Here is a 19,972-nt window from a genome sequence, read left to right as displayed (position 1 = left end):
ACATACCTATAGTAAGCCTTAGGGTTTTCCCTAATCCTATCTACTAAGGACCTTTCATGTCCCCTCCTTGCTGCTCTTTGCTCTCTCTTCAGGTCCTTCCTGGCTACCCTATAACTCTCAATCGCCCCAATTGAACCTTCACGTCTCATCTTAAGATAGGCCGCCCTCTTACATTTAACAAGGGATTCCAATTCCTTATTAAACCACGGCTCCCTCGCACGACCCTTTCCTCCCTGCCTGACAGGCATCTTCACTGCCTTCTGACAGAAAAAAAACATTCGTCTGATCTGTCCTAAATGGGCAATCCCTACTTTTATATTAACTAAATTTAATATTTTTTATTAATTGCATTGGCTTGGAGGGGCAATTGGCTAGCTGGGAAGACAATAGTTACTTTTCAAATTGACAGGATGGGGGAAGAGGAGCAGAAAATTGCAAAGGTCAGCTCATGGATCACAGATCCATGGCAGATGGAGTTCGACATGGAAAAGTGTCACATTATTCACTTTGAATGCAGAGAACAGAGTTTTCCCTATATGGCAAGTAACTGCAGTGAGCAGGTAAACTTAAGGACTCTTATAAAGCAAAATACTGTGAATGTGGGAGATCTGAAAATAAAAACAAAATGCTGAAAAAACTCAGCATGTCTAGCAGCATTTGTAAAGACAGAAACAGTATTAACATTTAGAGCCCAATAACACTTCATCAGAACTGAAGTTCATTTCAAATTATTGCAGATGGTTACATAGACTTAGAATGTGCTACGTTGAATATTGAAGAATAAAAGGTGATCAGATTGAAGTGCTTAAAATTATTTTGATAAGATAGCTAGAGAGAAACTTTTCCTTTGGTGGAAGAGCCCAGCAGAATTCCAAAACCTTCAAATTAGAAATACGCGGTTCAAGAATAATGCCATTTAGCACTTCTCCATGTATAAGTTGGGGGGGGGGGGGGGGGGGAAGCTGCTGGGGGAAGAGAGTCTTGAAGTCATGTCCCCAGAAAGTTGTAGATGCTGGTTTTTTGAAAACTTCAAAACTGAGATTGACTAACGCCTGTTTGGCAAACAGGTAGTTGGAGTTAAGATACAGATTAGCCAAGATAAAATACAATAATGACGACGGCGACGACAACAACTCAAATAACTAAATTCCTGAAGAAGGGCTTATGCCCGAAACGTCGATTCTCCTGTTCCCTGGATGCTGCCTGACCTGCTGTGCTTTTCCAGCAACACATTTTCAGCTCTGATCTCCAGCATCTGCAGACCTCACTTTCTCCTCAAATAACTAAATAGCCTACTTCTGTTCCTATGATTCCACACTCTATATGGGTGGGGAGTGCTATCACTAAACCAGGGTTTGATTTATTATGTTAGGGCATCATGCCACGATTGGTGATGACTTGCATCACATCACTGATGATTGAGAGAAGGCTCAAAACACTGCAATTGGACAGGTTAGATTACCCTGGGAATCTTATGTTGTTATCTAGGAATTGCGTTGGGCTCTTCCACCAGAGGAAAAGTTTTTCTCTAGCTATCTTATCAAATTAATTTTACGCACTTCAATATACTCTAAAGCTGGGCAAGGACAATAGGTAACCTGGTTCCTAGATCTTCTGAACTACAGTTACCATGCTGTCAGGGCCTATAATCTTTATTGTGTTCAGTGCACCCAATAGCTTCCTCATAGCTAGTTGAGTATTCCAAGATGGCTTGACACTGACATTGATAATGGTGTCGTCTCAGGAACAGGACTTAACACAAAAGGGTGAAAACAAGAAAAAGAAATATGCATTTATACAGTGCTTTCAGTTCATTGTGATAACCTGAAGTCTTTCACAGCCAATTAAATACTTTTGATGGCTATTCAGAATTATAGTAGAGTCAACTGTCTACATACAAAATTGACTATTGCAAAGTTCTACTAACACATATAATATAAATGACAAATTCATTTAGTGGTATTGGTGTTGGTTAAGACACCAGCAGAACTCCCATACTCTTTTTTTTCAAATACAGCAAATAGTTGTTTTAAGAGGGCATGCACTGCTTCAGCTAACCATTGGATCCAGATGATAGTTCCTCTAAAAATGAAGCACTGCTTCAGCATTGCAGGGATATGTTAACGGAGATTGTATGCTCCAAATCACTGGTTGGGTCAGGAATCTATTAGACATTTTATTGTGTAACCTGTTCAGAGATGCTGTTATTATATACTTTGGGAACAAATGAACCCATGCTTCCTATCTGAGAGGTAGGGACACTATTAGTGGGGAGACAGAATAGGACCCACAAACATCCTCTTGCCAGTAATCTATCTTTTTTAAATGAAATGAGCTTTCAATTCCAGAATTAGTTCAATCATTGTTGTAGATTTTTTGAATCAACCTATTCAGAGATGTTATTACATACCTCTGGAGGCAGGTGGGGCTTGAATCTGGAACACCAAGCTCAGAGGTAGGGATACTACCAGTGGGTCTCAACAGCACTTCTGTCACGAATATATTATCCAGTGCATATTAATTGTATGCAAATGAAGGTACTATTTAGATGAACAGAAGTGAGATTGAAATTGAGATTGTTAAATAAATGCTTATAAAAGATAGGCAAAGATAGATTCCGTACTAATGTTCACCATCTGGTTTTCTATAGAACACTTACAATCTCCTGACTCAGAGGTGAGTGGGTTACCTCTGAGTTAAGACCAATCAATATTTAAAGTAGGGGAAAATACAAAGCAAGTTGAGAATGCAAATTGGCAAGATTGATTTTGAAATATTGCAGCAATTATAACAAGATGGTCCAAATGATCTTCTCATGTGGCAGAATTCTGTACTTCTGTGACAATCATGTTAAAGTCAGGTCTACGTAGCAAAACCGGATGTAAACATACACTGCAACATAAAAAGGGCTATCAAACATACTAACCTGCCAGCATTCTTCACAAATCCAATATCAGCAAGAATCTGTTGGCAGAGATCGCAGCAAAAACACTCTGGGTGCCAGCTATTGTTCATAGCTTTAATCACACGGCCAATGATGAACTCACCTGCAACAAAAGGCCACATTTTGAAAAAAAATTTACTTTGAGACAACATCTATCCCTCACCCTAACTTGATCTTTGGTTCTAGTTATATTGACCACATGAACACTAAACGGGGCAAGTCTTGAAGAACATAAAAATCAGTTTGTAGAAATACAGGACATGATTATGTTTATGAGATAGACAAGATTTTAAAATGGCAGCCCAAATCTTGTGACAGACATTTTATATGTTACATATATCAAACTTCATATTAATTTTGATGAAAGGTCAACCTGAAACATTAGGAGCATTGTTTCTCTGTCCCACAAACATTGCCAGTTTTTCAGACTCCCAGCATTCACAGCTTGTATTAAACTGTGAAACTATTCAACAATTGAAATAAAAGATCCGAAGTGTGATGACTAGCCCCTGCCCTCTGTAAGTCACCGCTTTAAAAAAATACCGATATGAAGTAGAAAAACTCATATTATAGGACTCAAAGCAATTGTGCTAAGAATTCAAATCATTCAGCTAAACATGAGAAAGCATAAGTTATAACTGATCAGGTATTGTAGAAACTGGGAAATGTATCATTAGCAGGCTGTGCTTCCATGGTTATGACTAAGACTGAATTCCTGTACAACAGCAAAATAGGAGCAGGGACCTGAATTAAGGCAGATTGGAGTGTTTTGGGCCATTAGAAACCCTGTTAGATTTACTGGACCAAAAATGGGTAGATTATAATGCATTGCAAATGGAAAAGTAACACACAGGAATGGGAGGACAGGTCTTAGACCTGTAGAGAAAAGAGAAAAATGAAAATGGTAAAAGTGCTAGGGGCACTCGACTCTGATAATTACAGACTTTATCCTAACTGTTTGATTACGGATAAAAGGCTGAGGGGTGACCTGAAAGAGGTTTACAAAATTATGAGGGGCATGGATAGGATAAATAGACGGTTGGACCGAAGGGTCTGTTTCCATGTTGTACATCTCTGTGACTCTATGAAAAAAAAAGTGCAAGAACACACAAAGAGACAGAGAAGCAAAGAGTGAGAAAGGGGAGGAGAATCACAGAATGCAGAGACACAGTCAGAGCAAATGAAAACTAGAATTATTTAGTTCGGATGAGGGAAGCAAGACCAAGAGTGACAAAAGGAGGAGTCACAGTAAAGGAATGGCAATATATTTCCAAGTCAGGATGATGAGTGGCTTGGAGGGGAACTTGATGGTGGTGGTGTTCCCATGTATCAATGCCTTTTCTTTCTAGGTGACAGTGATCCTGGGTTTGGAAGGTACTGTCTAAAGGATCTTGGGTGAATTTCTGCTGTGCATCTTGCAAATAATGCACACCACTGCTACTGAGCACTGGTGCTCAGAGGAAGTGGATGCTTGTAGATATGGTGCCAATCAAACAGGCTACTTTGTTCTGTATGGTGTCAAGCTTGTGTTGCTAAAGTTGCACCAATCCTGCAAAGCTGGAAGTAATTTCATCACACTCCCCACTTGTGCCTTTTAGATGATGGATAGACTTTGGGAAGCCAAGAGGCGAGTTACTGCAATACTCTTAGCCTCTATTTATATGGGAGTCCATCAACTTTGTATGCAATTTTTCAATTAATGAAGCAATGGCTACTATTTCTAATAATTTCAATGGTACAAGTGGATGAGCTCTATTCAGTACCAAATCATAACAGCTCGTGGTAATTATTACCTTGACTATTCTCCACATGAAATCCAGAAATTCTTTCTGAAAATCGATACGTGCTTATATTTTGACACAGGACTAAAGGAGTTGATCCTGTGTGAGGCTACTTGCTACGAAGCTATCAAAAGGACTAAAGTCAAATTATGTTCATTTCGTCATGGGTGTCCAACACACTTATCCAATCCAACATACCTTTCCACTACGTTTGATTGAAATACATTGACGGAGTAAAGCAAAGATATTTTTAAATTCTACGAACACATATCAGAACAAAGGATATCAGTAAACTAACTTTATCTGATTATTAATTTGGCAACTATTTTGTTATAAATTTTGTTCTGATATTTGAGAAAAAATACGTAAAATTTCAAATATCCTACAATTCAAGAGTCTGGCTATTTGAAAACTATTAAAACCCAGTGACCAGCAGCAAAGACGCCCCATTGTGCTAACTAATAATCTCATCCCCACGAGATGAGCAAGTGATCCAAATTTAGCTTTATATTAAAATTAGCTGTACATCTGAACTTGTACTTTTGCCCTACAGGCTTAAGCTGATTGAAGTAAAATGCTTTCACCATTGTACCTTTAATTTTTATAATAAGTACACAAACAGTCTCTCTGATCATTTGTGGATAAGTATTCAGAGGAAACGGAAGCTCTTTCAAAATGTTAAAAACTTGAAGCCATTTATAAATGCAAACCTCTCCCAAAGTTAGAAATGGAGTGTGATTCACACCTTAGTTCAGTATGACTAATTGAAGACCGTACCCTGCAGCAACTGAAGGAAAGCCAATCATGCAGTATAACGGAAAAGATTATGCATAAAGAGATAATTAAAATAAGAGAGAGCAAGTGATTAACAGGATACAATTAGAGCTATAGAATTGTAAACCAGAAAACAGGAGTTTATTCGATATATAACTGTTAATTAATGTTGAATACTCACCACACTGATGACAACAGGGTGCAAAAAGCATCTGAAAGTCATGCTCACAGTATTTTCTCCCTTCAAACTGTAAGTAAAAATACATGAAAAATAGTTATTTTAAACTAAGCATGAGTCCTAATTTTAAAAGCATATTTCCAACAAATAAAAACACTAAACTTTACTAACAAAGCAAGATTACAGGAAAAAAAATTTAGAAAGATATGGAGGGCACAAAGCCCTTTACAGTCAATTAAGTACATTTGAAACATAGTCACTGTTGTAATGTAAGAAATGCAGTAGCTATTTTCACACAGTAAATTTTCAATAACAGCAAGTGATAATGAACAGAAAATATTGTGATATACAAGAAAATGATCTTCCTTTGCTTTAAAATACTAAAATTGTTGTTTAAAACATTTAAACTTTTAACATACAAATTTCTGAAGTACATGATTGCTAAATTGAAAGTTCTACCTTCTTTGTTTTATAAACAGTACAGAATAAGCTCAATGATCAGTTGGATTTGCAATCACCCCAGGTGAATTCTTATGTCAGATCACCCTACGGAAACTACATCTAAACCCTGCTGAGCCTTGAATGTACTTGACCTGGTGTCTCAAATGGTATAATTTGTAGAATGCCCTTGCTCATCTTGACTTTTAGTCCCTCTAATATTTCTGCAGCAAAATTATTTTTGTGGCCTGCTTTTCCACCATTTTCTGTTGCAGCACTCTCCATCCTCGTCTGATTAATCAGAGGGTTTTCGAAGTAGCGCCTCTGCACTGTGACATATGTTCTACACCATTAATGGTCGCTGAACATTGGAGAGATATTCCGCTGCTTTTTACAGCTTAAATTTTTTCAAGATCGGGCCTTGGAATCCAATGTGACTGCTCCCAATGTGCTCTCTTTCTTAACTTCACACTTCCACAAACTTCCTTCATTCATCTCTTTTTATTCATTTGTAATATATTCAATAATTAAATTGAATTTCCAGTTTAAAATCTCTTGAAATGCTTATGTCTACATATTCCCGAGACTGGGCTCTTTGGGCCATTCCCACCTTCCCTGACTGTTAAGGTCCCCTCCTGGATGTTTTCAAATCAAAACTCAACCGCAATACCACTGTTTATCCTCAAAAAAGAGTATACTTAATCTACTCCATTTAACTTATAACTTCAGTCCTAAATATTTATTCATGTAAATAAAGATAAATCATACTTCATTTAATAATTTTAAATATATTATTGCAATTTTACTACTCAAATTATGAAAGATAACCGCTTAAACTATTTCCCTGATATTTTGTAAATTATTTACATACTTTACTCAAGATTTATTAATTATTTTATTATTTTACTGCATCAGACATTGTAATATTGCACTGGATCCTATTATTTCATTATTCTACAGTGCATCAAATTATATAGATGCTAGTATTTGAGATGGTAAGAAACATGGCAGTGTGTATATTGTCACAAACGGGACAAGAAAAAGAGGCCTGGTAAAAAGATGGGCATCTTTGTGAACTTTCTCCTACTACATTTGATCGAGAAAGGCAGGGAACATAATAAAAAAGGCTGGTGTGGGCAGTGAAGGCAGTGACAACATAATTAATCAATCTAATATCCTATTGGAAAGGGATAGTAAAGTTGTGGAGTTTTTCAATAGATTCCATTTGGTTAGACCCAAGGAACAAATCAAGGAATAGGACATTTCTAGGTGAATGCTATAGGCCAAGACCTAATGGGTAGAAGACAGAGGACCAAAATTGAAAGCAAATTACAGAACTAGAGTAACGGCAGGCTTCAATTATCAAAGTTTTGGAAAATGCAATAAACAGCAAGGAAGATAGCACCTATGACCTAGGCCCAACAATCTTAAACTGCCACAGATGACCTTCACTCCATCACAAAGGATGGTCACTGATGATTGCACAATTTTACTGCCATTCACACCCTCTTCAGATATTGAACCAATCCTACTCATTAGCCTGCTAGATTTGAACAACATCCAGCTGAAGTCTAATAAGTAGCAACTAAGATGTGTGGCACACAAATACCAGGCAACAACCATCTGCAACAATACAGAAAATCCAATCACCACAACCTCTGACATTCAATGGCATTACCAATGGTGAATCACCCATTATCACTAACCTGACGATTTATTATAAACTGAACTGGACTAGTAACATTCAAGAATAGGAAGACTTTGTGGCAAGTAACTCAACTTTTGATATCCCAAAGCCTGTAAGCCATCAACAAAACAAAGCAAAGGCCAGGAACATGATGGAATACCCTCCACCAGCCTGGATGATTGAAACTCCAACAACATTCAGGATTAACATCCTTATCCAGGACAGCCAGCACCAATACACACGGCAACAGTGTGTATCACCTAAAGATGCACTGCAGCTATTCACCATGGCTTTATTGATAGCATCTTATAAACTCAAACATTTTAGAAGTACAAGGGCAGCAAATGCATGGGAACATCACGTACATGTTTCTCTCCAAGCCACTGATTTAGAACAGTATTGCTATTCTTTCACTGTTACTGGGCCAAAATCCTAGAACTCTCTTCCTCATAGCATTGTGGATCAATGGACTGCAGCAGTTCAAGGCAACAAATCACTCATCTTCTCATTACAGATGGGAAATAAACGCAGACCCTAGCCCGTAATGCCTGCATTCTAGCAATAAAAATAAGAATACGAAAGACGACTAGCTGAATGAGCAGACACATGAGAAGTGATGTGTTTTTGGAGAAATACTGAGAAAAGGCAATCTTACTGCTAAGTTCCCCATACTATGTAACATTAACCAGATGGTACAGTTACATGCCCAGATACCTGGCCCTGCATGTATAGGGATTTTTGACAGCAGCAAGAGAACTTCAGTAGGCTGTTATAAAGAAGCAAGATGCATACAAACAGTGTGAAGGATGAAGAGGAGGAGAAATTCTTGAAACATGTACAAGAGAAAATTCTTGATTATTTACTTTGAATGCATTGAGGAAGGAAGTGATGTTGGATCTAGTTGACGAAAATGAAACAAAGCAATGGGAAGCATTGGTGAATAGTGATCATGTCATTGTCAGGATTGGAATAGTTAAGGAAAGTAACAAAAACCAAAGTTAAAAAGGTGATGATCACAGTTAATTGAAAAAGGGCTCAGCCCCACAGGTTAGAATCACCATTTGGTGGGGAAAAAGAGAGAGGGAAAAGGGAAAGGAAAGGAATCCTGAAGCTGTGGCTTCCTGCATGACTGAACATCTAGAGATTAAAACAAAAAAGGAAGAGACTGATGTTGAATGTGATATGCATAATTTAGCAGAAACAACAGGGAAAGTAGAAACTACAGAGAAAAGCTATACAAAGGAATGATAAGAGGGACCAGGGTCAACATTAAATTGCTGGAAAAAGTCAGGTCTGTCAGCACCTGTAGCATGAAAAGTAGTTCACATTGAATCCACAGACGAAGGGTCACTGGATTTAATGTTAAATCTGTTTTTCTCTAAGTTGCCACCAGACTTGCTGAGTTTGTCCCTGCACTTCGTTTTTGTTTCAGATTTTCAGTACTCATAATTCTTTGCTTTTATTTTATGATTAATTTACATAAATGACTTGGATGCGAGTATAAAAGGTACAGTTAGTAAGTTTGCAGATGACACCAAAATTAGAGGTGTAGTGGACAGCGAAGAGGGTTACCACAGATTACAACAGGATCTAGACCAAATGGGCCAATGGGCTGAGAAGTGGCAGATGGAGTTTAATTCAGATAAATGAGAGGTGCTGCATTTTGGGAAAGCAAATCTTAGCAGGACTTATGCACTTAATGGTAAGGTCCTACGGAGTGTTGCTGAACAAAGAGACCTTGGAGTGCAGCTTCATAGCTCCTTGAAAGTGGAGTCGCAGGTAGATAGAATAGTGAAGGCGGCGTTTGGTATGCTTTCCTTTATTGGTCAGAGTATTGAGTACAGGAGTCAGGTCATGTTGCAGCTGTACAGGACATTGGTTAGGCCACTGTTGGAATATTGTGTGCAATCCTGGTCTTCCTATTGGAAAGATGCTGTGAAACTTGAAAGGGTTCAGAAAAGATTTACAAGGGTTGGAGGATATGAGCTATAGGGAGAGGCTGAACAGGCTGGGGCTGTTTTCCCTGGAGCGTCGGAGGCTGAGGGGTGACCTTATAGAGGTTTACAAAATTATGAGGGGCATGGATAGGATAAATAGACAAAGTCTTTTCCCTGGGGTCGGGGAGTCCAGAACTAGAGGGCATAGGTTTAGGATGAGAGGGGAAAGATATAAAAGAGACCTAAGGGGAAACTTTTTCATGCAGAGGGTGGTACGTGTATGGAATGAGCTGCCAGAGGAAGTGGTGGAGGCTGGTACAATTGCAACATTTAAGAGGCATTTAGATGGGTATATGAATAGGAAGGGTTTGGAGGGATATGGGATAGGTGCTGGCAGTTGGGACGAATTGGGTTGGGATATCTGGTCGGCATGCACAGGTTGGACCGAAGGGTCTGTTTCCATGCTGTACATCTCTATGACTAAAAGGACAAAGGAGGCATTGGAGAAATCTAGAAACTTCTTGTGGAGGCAAAGGGCTCAATTCAGACTTCATTCAAGGGACTGCTATCAATGTTATACGCAAGGTAACAGCAATAATTTAATCGCATAAAAATAAATAGCAGTTACGTAGAAGGTTGATAGTGGTCAACATAGAAAGGTCACTTGGTGCAGATGGGAGGCATCCCCGGTTACTGAGATGCATGGGTGGAAACTACATATTCTGTAGTCATAGGGTATCAATCCTTCTTAACATGGGCTAAGTGCCAGAAAATTTGCAAATGTTACACCCCTGTTCAAAAAGGAGGAAGAGGAATAAACTTGGCAATTCGTGCTTAGTCAGCTTAATGGTGTTTGTAAACTTTGAGATAATAATTTCAGACAAAGTTAACTGGCATGCAGAAAATTATAAACAGCTCAAATTTTCTAAACTTCAATTCTTTTTGGCAAATTGGATTAAAGCAATTTTGTAAAAAAATGGAATTGATGACAGCAACAAGATTGATATTGTGTATTATGAAAACATTTGATAAAGTACCACATTATACACAGTTAAAACAGCAGTCATTTGAATACAGACTCACAAGGATCCCACTTTCCCATCTGAAAGTGACCATTCACTATTACTTGTTTTCTACACCTTTAGCCAATTCAATATTGTCATGTCCTTTTCAATCCCAAGAACTAATTTAATTTTAAATATGTATTATGGTACTTTATCAAACGTTTTCATTGGGACAGCACATCCATCCTCGGATGTCAAACAGAGACATGCACGAGAATTCCTAGAAGCATGACATTCCAACCACAACTCTATTCAACAAACACATCAACCTGGACCCCATTTACCACCCTTTAAGAAAAAGAACAGGAACCAACATCACCACAGGAAATCACATCACCAATCCCAGGAAACCTAAACACAAATAGAAAGTGGGTCACTAACACCAGTGCTTCACCGGAGCTCACTGATCATGTTAGCTAGTATGGTGACAAAAGGTCTGAAAACGAACCTTCCAGCTCAGTGAACAAACTTACATCCAGAAGTTTTACTATGTTAAAAGTTGCTGCATACGTACAATTTATTTTGTTTGGCAAAATAATGTGACACGTTTTTCTCGTCTCCCAAAACACAATTTATGCTTTTTCCAATAGTTGGCTCTTAGGATGCTTTTGCCAGATAGTACCCTCCCCAAAGATCAACTGTACACAGAAGATGCAAGAATGTTGATGCGGGTTGGAAAAAGGCAAATTAGACTAAAGAAAGAGGGAAAGTATAGGTTTATACAGCTCCTAGTAAGAAGAACGTATGACAAAAAAGTCACAACTTGGATACCTCAACACGCATCATTTTTAATTTTCATTACTTTCTCAAACTAATGATTTTAGCAGAATTTTCCTAATTCTTCTGATAATTTGTAACCATTGCCATTGTTGCATTCATATTTTATTTCTTTCCGGTAAGATGGTGTCCAAGCTCAACAGCTACTGGATCATTACCAGCTGTGCAAGAATGCAAACAGATGCATGTTTATGGCACTTTCTCCTCCAAGCTGCCTAGATAGCTTTCCTGACGTAAAGACTGGAGAAATTATGAAAGACAAGTCATGATCGGTGAAAATAGTTATGAAACAGGAAACATCCTTCAGCATTGAATAACTCATTTATCAAAGACTTAATGGGCTGTGCAGCTGTCCCACAACTGTCCACTCACCTCATAGAAGAGTCCTTCTGGGAATTGTTGGAAGCACTGAGCACATACAAAACACTGCTCATGATACAGTTCTCCGTTACTGTTCACTATTCTCTCAGCAGGTGCAAAGCCACTTTTACATCGCTCACACATGGCATTAGCCAGAGCATTTGCCATGTTGCTGCAATAAAAGAGATTTAATATTAAAAAGAGTTAGATTGACATAAAGCACCATTAAATCACCAGAATTAACTTGTCAAGCACATCATTTTAAAACAAGTTTCAGATTGAACGTGAATGATCTACATTTTTATTTAAATCACCTGTACCCTCCTAAGTGTAAAGGAATTCACACATATTCAATGGACCTGCCATTAATGTTACAGGACGATATCACATTGCTAGCTTATTACTTCTCATCAGCTGGTGATACAGGCATCAATTCCAGAAATAATGCTGTATCTGAAGCATCAATTTCTAATGCTAATTTCAAAGCACCATTGCAAATTATGAAATCAAAATTTAATGTACGCAATGCTAAAAATAAATTAAAAATCTGATGTCCTGTAACATTGTTCACACGTAAACCAAGATCTTGTGTACATTTGGAATATTAAGCCAATAACATGCCAAAGGCATTCCCCAAGTTTTCCCTATGTGGTGTGATAGTCTAAGAAGGTTGAGCTAATATATACCTAACTGATGTTGCTGGAATTCTCTGAATTGACAATTACTTGGCTTCTCTGATCAAGGAAGGACTGCTTATCGGTCATTTGAAGGTTTGAGGAGAAAAGATTAAAAAATTCAGGTTCTTTGAGCTTTGGTGCACCTTGGAATAAGGAACTATAATACAGCAAACAAGTTACAAGTGAATTATAATGTTTGGAATGAGATGGACATTCCCATTTATGAAAATACATGGATTTCCAAGCGATGTGGCTGTAAATTGAGATTAAGCATAACAGGAGAGAAGATACCCACAGATTTTACCATGAAAATACTTGCAAAAGATTTTTCTTCCTTCCCCCAAAAAGACAAGATAGACTCTGGTATATTCCTGATGAAGGGCTATTGCCCGTAACGTCGATTTTACTGCTCCTCGGATGCTGCCTGAACTGCTGTGCTCTTCCAGCACCACTAATCCAGAATCTGGTATTTACCACCTAGGCTATGAACTAGACTAAAGTAAACATCCACCAAAACAGATAGCTCAGCATTTATAGAACTCTGTGGACTATTTTTTCATTCATTTTAATGCACGGAAAATAGGATTAATTATATCTCAAGTGTGCAATTTTCCTTGTGAAACCTTTTCTGTTGTTTGCCCAGAAAATGCTTAAAACCAGGCTGTCAACATCAAATTCTTCTCCAGAGTCTCATCCGAGGGGGAACAAAGCACCCATCATAACTGCTGAAAATCTGAATGCAATGACAAGCTAAATGGTAGAAGTGAAAAATACCAATTTTTAACTATTTCCTTTCTCCTAAATAATAAAGCTGTGCACAAATTTCATTATGCCTTGCTCTACTCCTGGCAATAAGAGCCTCAATCTGGGAGGGTCTTAGATATAGGAATTCAATCATATACTTCTTGTTCTCTCCATCAAAAACTGTTCTCAAAACAAATCAGTAAATCCTCATTTCTCCCTTTCTGACTGGCAGCCATTTCCTCCTTTATGCCCATGTGTGAAGCGGTCTGATTTGTTTAAAACATGGAAGATACCTAAACCACATAAGCATATTATTTTCAGCACAAAATCCCAGCTCTCATTCAGAGCAGGAGAGAACATAGTTGGAAACTCAAGATAACACAGAATCATAGAGTAGCATAACAATGCTGGAATATTCAGCAATACCAAGTGAAAGAGATCCAAAATTCCAACCACTCAGCCAAACCCCTGCACTTCCTCAAAAGTTGTAACAGTCTTTTAAAGCCCCTAAGCACATCAGCAAACATGGTATTTTCCAGGCCAAGAATTTATTATATTGTTTTCAGATGTATCTAGACAAATTGGTGGCATGGTTCATTTCAAGATGGTGCGAACAGCCTCATCAGTTTTCTAATATTTACACCAAATACAGCTGTCTATATTGATAATTGATAGCCTGTCAAAGTACAAAACCTGGGATCATCATACTAAAGGTATTAATTTGATCATAAAACAGAAGAGATGAGAGTTTGCAAGAGTTTGATAAACTCTCAACACAATTTTGTTGAGGGAAGCAACCCTACAGAACATACCTGACAGCAAAAATACAGGAAAAGATATTATGACACCAAAACTCAAAACAAGTGAAACCAACTTACAATCTGGCATAAAAATCACAGAATTCCTTATATATTTTTATATCACTCCGTCTTCTCTGTAACTTAGCCACCGCTTTCTGAGCTTCATTGTTTTCGACAGTTTCTGGGCCACCATTGATGGCATTGTGGATGACTACTTCTGTCTCTGGAATAATATAGGTCAGTGCTTTTTCTCCAAGATCCATAGTATATTGCTAAAATGATCCAAACACTCCGATACAGAATACAATCGGAACAAACACTCTGTGCTTTGTGAGGTACTAACAGTCGTCTGGTGATTACTGCAACACATTCTTCCAAAGCTGTGTAAACTTTTCCAACTCCCAGAGAGAGGAGTGTCAGCATAACCTTTTGGAGATAAGTTACAGCTTCAAATTAAGAGTTCTGCCAGTAGAAAGGTCAAAACTTCTCTGATGTGATGCATGGGATCTCATAGCAAACATGTAAAGTAGCACATGCGCTTGGTACAGCTGTTTGAACAATTTTATGAGAAAAAGGCTGTTATATCCATTCAATCACAGAATCACAAATCTCTACAAAGCAGAAAGAGGCTATTCGCCCATCAAGTCTGCACCAACCCGCTGAAAAGCAACCCACACAAACCCACCTAAGATGATTAAGACAACATTTTTGTACAAAACATTTTAAATCCTAATTTACTGTAAAAGTGCAGCAAATTTAATAAATAATCTGTGACTTCACTGATTTCTTTAATTGCCTGTGTATATATTTTGCTCGCAAAAATAAAATTCTGGATATGTTTTGAGCAATGGCTCTGCTGAACCTTTAAATCTGTAGACATGCAGAATAAGAAAATCCATAAGTTGTTCTCGGTGAGTCTGTGCTCCTCCACGGGATGTACTGTAGCAGTTTTCATAGGATGCAAATTCTATTGTTAAATCATGATGACAAAGACATCCACTGTCCATTGCTTTGAAGGCTTACTGAGAAGGTATATTATTGAATGACGTGCAACTAACTGTTTAACAAAGACTGACACTGAGGCCAATTTAATATTCGTGGCAAGTCCAATTTGATGAAATTCGTGGCAAGTCCAATATGAAAATATCCACATCCTTATCTCTCCTGTTCTAAAAAACATTGTTCATTTTAGCGGTCTTAATCCAATAGTCAGTTTTTTTGTCATTTGAATTTTAAATTAAAAATGAAGGACAAAAATGCTTTTAACTTCCTACTTTGCTATACATGGATACTTCAAAATAATCAGCCTCTTTTCTGCTTGGTGGCAACACTGCTACTGCATAGTAAGTCTTGGCACTAGATTCAAACTGATGATAGAGAGAAAATTTAGGTCTTAAAGATTGTAAAGTAGCAAGCATCCTTATTTGACTTCTGACCACAAAACTCTAAGCTATCTTCAGTAAAATGTATGTAAATATAATGTTGTACAAGAAATGCCTTTGGAATTTGACTCTATCCAACAAACAAACCAATGCTTGTTTTTTTTCATATGCTACTATACAGAAGTGAACTGCTTTCAGTGACTAAAGCATTTTTATGAATAAAATGTATTTTATGGAAATAAAAACGTTCAAAGTTATCACGCAATCAGTCAAAAGCTTAGTTTTATCTTCTGAAAAGTTTATCCGCAAGTTGAAATATTAATTTAGGATCGATAGGAGTTAAAATAAGTTTTAAAATCTGATAACAATGAAGGGTGTAAATAAATCTAAGTAATTAACAATTTTTCCATGGCAAGTTTGGAGATCTGATATAAACAGATGTCCAATTTCTAAATATTGTCAGACAATAAAGTGTAACTTAAATGACAAACATATCTACATCACAAATTCAATGTGAGCTCTCTGAGATACAAAGAAAGTATCACAGGAAAATAACACCCATTAATCACCAATGTAACATTCAGTTTAAAAACAAAACAGAATCTTGAGTTCGCTTAGAGGCCTACAAATAGTTCTACATACGTTTATAAACTCTGCTGGAGGAGGACTTTTACACAGTAAATTATGTAAGCAGTCGTGCCTTCCGAATATTTTCGCCAATTCCACAAATAGGCACACATGGTTGTCTCATTTCCAAACAAGGTGCTTGATGACAACAGCTGCTCGAAATGGTTTAATTTGGAAATAGACTGCCTACAGGTCTGATTTAAAGAGATATTTACAGATATGGCGTCATTATGGTCTTCACTAGAATAGAACTACCATATAGTATTAACCAAATATTGGTTACTGTGAAGTTCTCTTTGTCAATGCATAACCTTCCCAACAGCCATGGAAGTACAATTGATGGTTATCTGATGTGGAAGTATAAAGCAGTGTTAAAATATCAAAATGTCAAATGTGCAGTCTTTTGGTTAATACTTCATATGACCATGCCGATTTGCCCCTCGGGTATATGTAAAGGTATTCTAGGGGCTCGCATACCTGGCTGCGCTGCTGAATTGCAGCTCTCTGATCAACAGTTTGTGGGAGTGGATAGGGGAACAATCAGCGATAAATTGATTGGGGACCACTGACAAAGCGGCCCTGGGTCTAACTGACTGCTGAGCGGAGTTGTCAAATCCCCAACTTTAGGGCTTAAAGCCAACACTAAGACACTCCTATGCTTTTCCCCACCCCCTCAACCTCCTTGAGATTGCTTACCTAGCAATCACAAGAGAATTCAGCTGCAGTTTCTTATATCTTTGACAATAGAAACATAATTTAGAAGGTTCTTGTGGTACAGTGGCAGTGTCTCTACATCTGCGCCACAGGTGTGTCATAATATCTCTGCACTGGTGGATTAGAAAATAGCTACATACATAATTTGTGAGCCGTATATGTTTATGCCATAGTATCCTTGGAAATGATGCCCACCTCTACTCTTGATGCCTTTAGAGACAGTTGGGTACTGCAGGATGGGGAGTGCTCAACTCCAAGAGAATTGTGGGGGCCTAGAGCGTTGCAATGGAGCTGGTCAGCTAGGCTGGAAATGCCTCGTGCAGGTTCCTGGCCTGAACCAGCCTGAGAACTCCAGGAATGTGATCAGGAATTCCAGAACTGCGTCCTGGTTGCCATTTTCACCTTTCCACAGAGTCTTTCTGACTTCATGAAAACCCACACTGTTGCTATTAATTAGGGTAGTTTAAAAAAATGATAATACAGTCTGTAGGGATACACAGAGAAAAAGATAGATAAATGATTAAAAAATGTTTGGAATGAATCATAGCATTGACATAGATCTGAAAGTATGTTGCTTGTCTGAAGCCTCTCTTTTGCTAAATTTTATATCCAAATATACCATAAAGTATTGTACTTTTATTGTAACTGATTATTAATTCATACTAGATTAATATTAAACTTTGTACAACTTCTTGCTGTTTTCTTACAAGCCATGTGCCACACTTTAAAGGCGAGGGGACTGAATCATTGTTTCAATTAAATGGTTGATAACAAATCTGATCAATCCATTTAGGGTGTAACCAATGAGATCAGCGACTTCCTGTTTCAAGCTGCATTCTACCCACAATGATAATGTAGCCAAGAGCAAACAAAATGCCTGTTCAACTTGAACAGCAACTGATGTCAGAAAATATGGACTAGATTTAAGAGCAGAACCCATTTTTTGAGAGTGTGGTCTTTACAGGAATCAAAATCCAAATTGGGTTTTATAAGAAAATATAGATACCAGCAGCATCCAAAAAACCCCCCACATTTTCCCCTCAGGACACCTAGCATACTACTAACGCAACCTCATTCTAAACAGTCCTCACTATTTCACTGAATAGCTAACAAAACATTGAGAATACTTTAGTTCTTCTTGCACTGATGATAAACATCAGGCCCCTGCTAAAATAACAACTGCTTTTAAAACTATTCATACTTGCAAATTCCAGAACTCTAAACCTAGTTCCCTGCACATTCCTATCACAGGATTTAGATTGATATTCACAACCTTAGGATTCGGATTCATCAGGATGATATCTAAATGACTCGCACACAATTCAACAAATGCAGTACATAAAAGTTTAAATGCAGAATGCACTTTCAATTAACGTACTGAGATTATAAATGACGTTTTCTAATCATCTTGAGAACTCTGCATGGTTTTACTTATCAGCACTTTTCCAACCATTTCACATGTAAGTGCACAGTTAATATGTAGAGACCATTCATTACATTCCTGATTTAAAAGTAATTATAGCATCTATGAGCGGAAATAAGCTGAATACTGACAATATGAGAAGGCAACAAAACAACTGCAACTTTAATCATTAGAAAGACAGAAATCAGCTTTTAGATACCAGGCTTATTCTTTTGTGTAATTACTACTACATAGATTTCAGCAACTGTTAAATCTCAAATATTAAGGATTTAGTTCCAAAGAATAAATGAGAGTTCCAATTAATTTAAGAAAAATTCTGCAAAAAGTGTTATAAACGTTTGCATCCCTTGCTGGTGTGCAAATTAACCCTCACCTCCTTGATACTTTGGGAAACTGTGAAGAGGCTCTAAATGTGCCACAAACATTCCAATGTGATGAACAACATAATTCCAAGTGGTAAAAAGACTTACCCAACAACTCTGATCAATGATGATGTGGCACATATTCACTTCGAAGGTTTGAACAGAAAGGGAGAAAGGCAGTTGAAACATTTTACCAGACGTTTAGACAAATTACAACACTGATTTATTAACAAATAAGATGTGTTAATTTGATTTATTGTAGTCACATATACCGAAGTACAGTGAAAAGCTTTGTTTTGTGAGTAGTGCAAACAGATCATTGCAAACAAGGACAATGAGATCACAGGATGCTCAAAATGAGGCATACTGAAGAATAAAAGAGATGGAAATTTCATTGTCTTTCTTAATGATTCTTCACAAACCCACAGCAAAAATTAATTGTCAAAGTATCCTGTTAAAAGGAAACAATGAATTTTCATTGTGTTGGATCCAAGAATCTAAATAATTCCACCACTCCAAGGAGTCTTGAGATTTTTTTGTTTTTTTTTGGGTCTACTTTTTTGTTTTTACACATGGAGCACAGGATATAATCCTTCATTGATATTTTTGCTCAATTTTGGATTCCAAACACAATTCCTAATTTACAATAATAAACTAAGACCAGATGATCTCAAATTTCAGCTATCTGACATCACAACAGAAATCAGAGGGCTCCAGGAGAAAAAAAAATGGATGCAAGACTCCACAAAAGGTTTAACATGATGAATGTGATTCAATGTGGTAATCTAATAAAGATTTTCAATTCTACTTGAGCTTCCTCAGTCTGCAGAATAAATATGTTTGCAAAGCAATTCTGGTTTATGGCACTTTGTTGGAAACAGCTCAAAGCACTAGGTTACTGTTCCAAAACTGAGAGAAAAGCACCTCAAGATAATGTTCAAAAACCTTTCTTCACCCACCACACACACACAAAGTGATACATATACAGAGTCTGAGCTGCTGCCCACTAGTGCTGCGCAAGTTGTAAATCTGTTCCAGTTGAAGCTAGGCCTCAAGTTACATACAGATCCCACAGGATCAGAACCAAGACCCCCTCAACTTCCACCAGCAGCTGAACAAAAGCAGAATTGTGTGAAGGGAGCCTGATACACAGCTTCACTGATAGACAAATAGCACAAGCAGCTCAGGTCAAAGCAAAGACCCAAATCTTCCAGAACCAGTTTCCAGTTCCCCATCATCAGCCACATGCACCAGTTACCGTTCGTGAATAGGGTCAGTGTGCCACATTTGAGACTGGAGGTTC

The 19,972-nt window shown here is 37.7% G+C and overlaps 1 protein-coding gene across 9 annotated transcripts in view; it reads right to left on the bottom strand.

Annotated features, from left to right (window-relative positions):
* LOC122550677 (LIM and senescent cell antigen-like-containing domain protein 1) overlaps positions 1-19,972 on the bottom strand; it is a 120,890-nt gene that overhangs the window by 34,687 nt on the left and 66,231 nt on the right. For 5 of the 9 annotated variants that reach the window (XM_043691773.1, XM_043691770.1, XM_043691771.1 and 2 more), the window contains exons 2-4: positions 11,953-12,112; positions 5,681-5,747; positions 2,927-3,047 (exon numbers count right to left, since the gene is read on the bottom strand). In XM_043691773.1, the coding sequence (XP_043547708.1) occupies positions 2,927-3,047; positions 5,681-5,747; positions 11,953-12,108 (344 nt within the window). In that variant the 5' untranslated portion in view covers positions 12,109-12,112. Of the gene's footprint in view, positions 1-2,926; positions 3,048-5,680; positions 5,748-11,952; positions 12,113-12,626; positions 13,177-14,239; positions 14,663-19,972 lie in introns of those variants that run through there. The other 4 variants (XM_043691766.1, XM_043691768.1, XM_043691769.1 and 1 more) reach the window with 4 other exon arrangements.

This window comes from Chiloscyllium plagiosum, chromosome 6 (assembly GCF_004010195.1).
Source record: "Chiloscyllium plagiosum isolate BGI_BamShark_2017 chromosome 6, ASM401019v2, whole genome shotgun sequence".
Lineage (NCBI taxonomy): Eukaryota > Metazoa > Chordata > Chondrichthyes > Orectolobiformes > Hemiscylliidae > Chiloscyllium > Chiloscyllium plagiosum.
The sequence above is the reverse complement of the archived record's forward strand: the minus strand, read 5'-3'. Positions and strand labels throughout refer to the sequence as shown.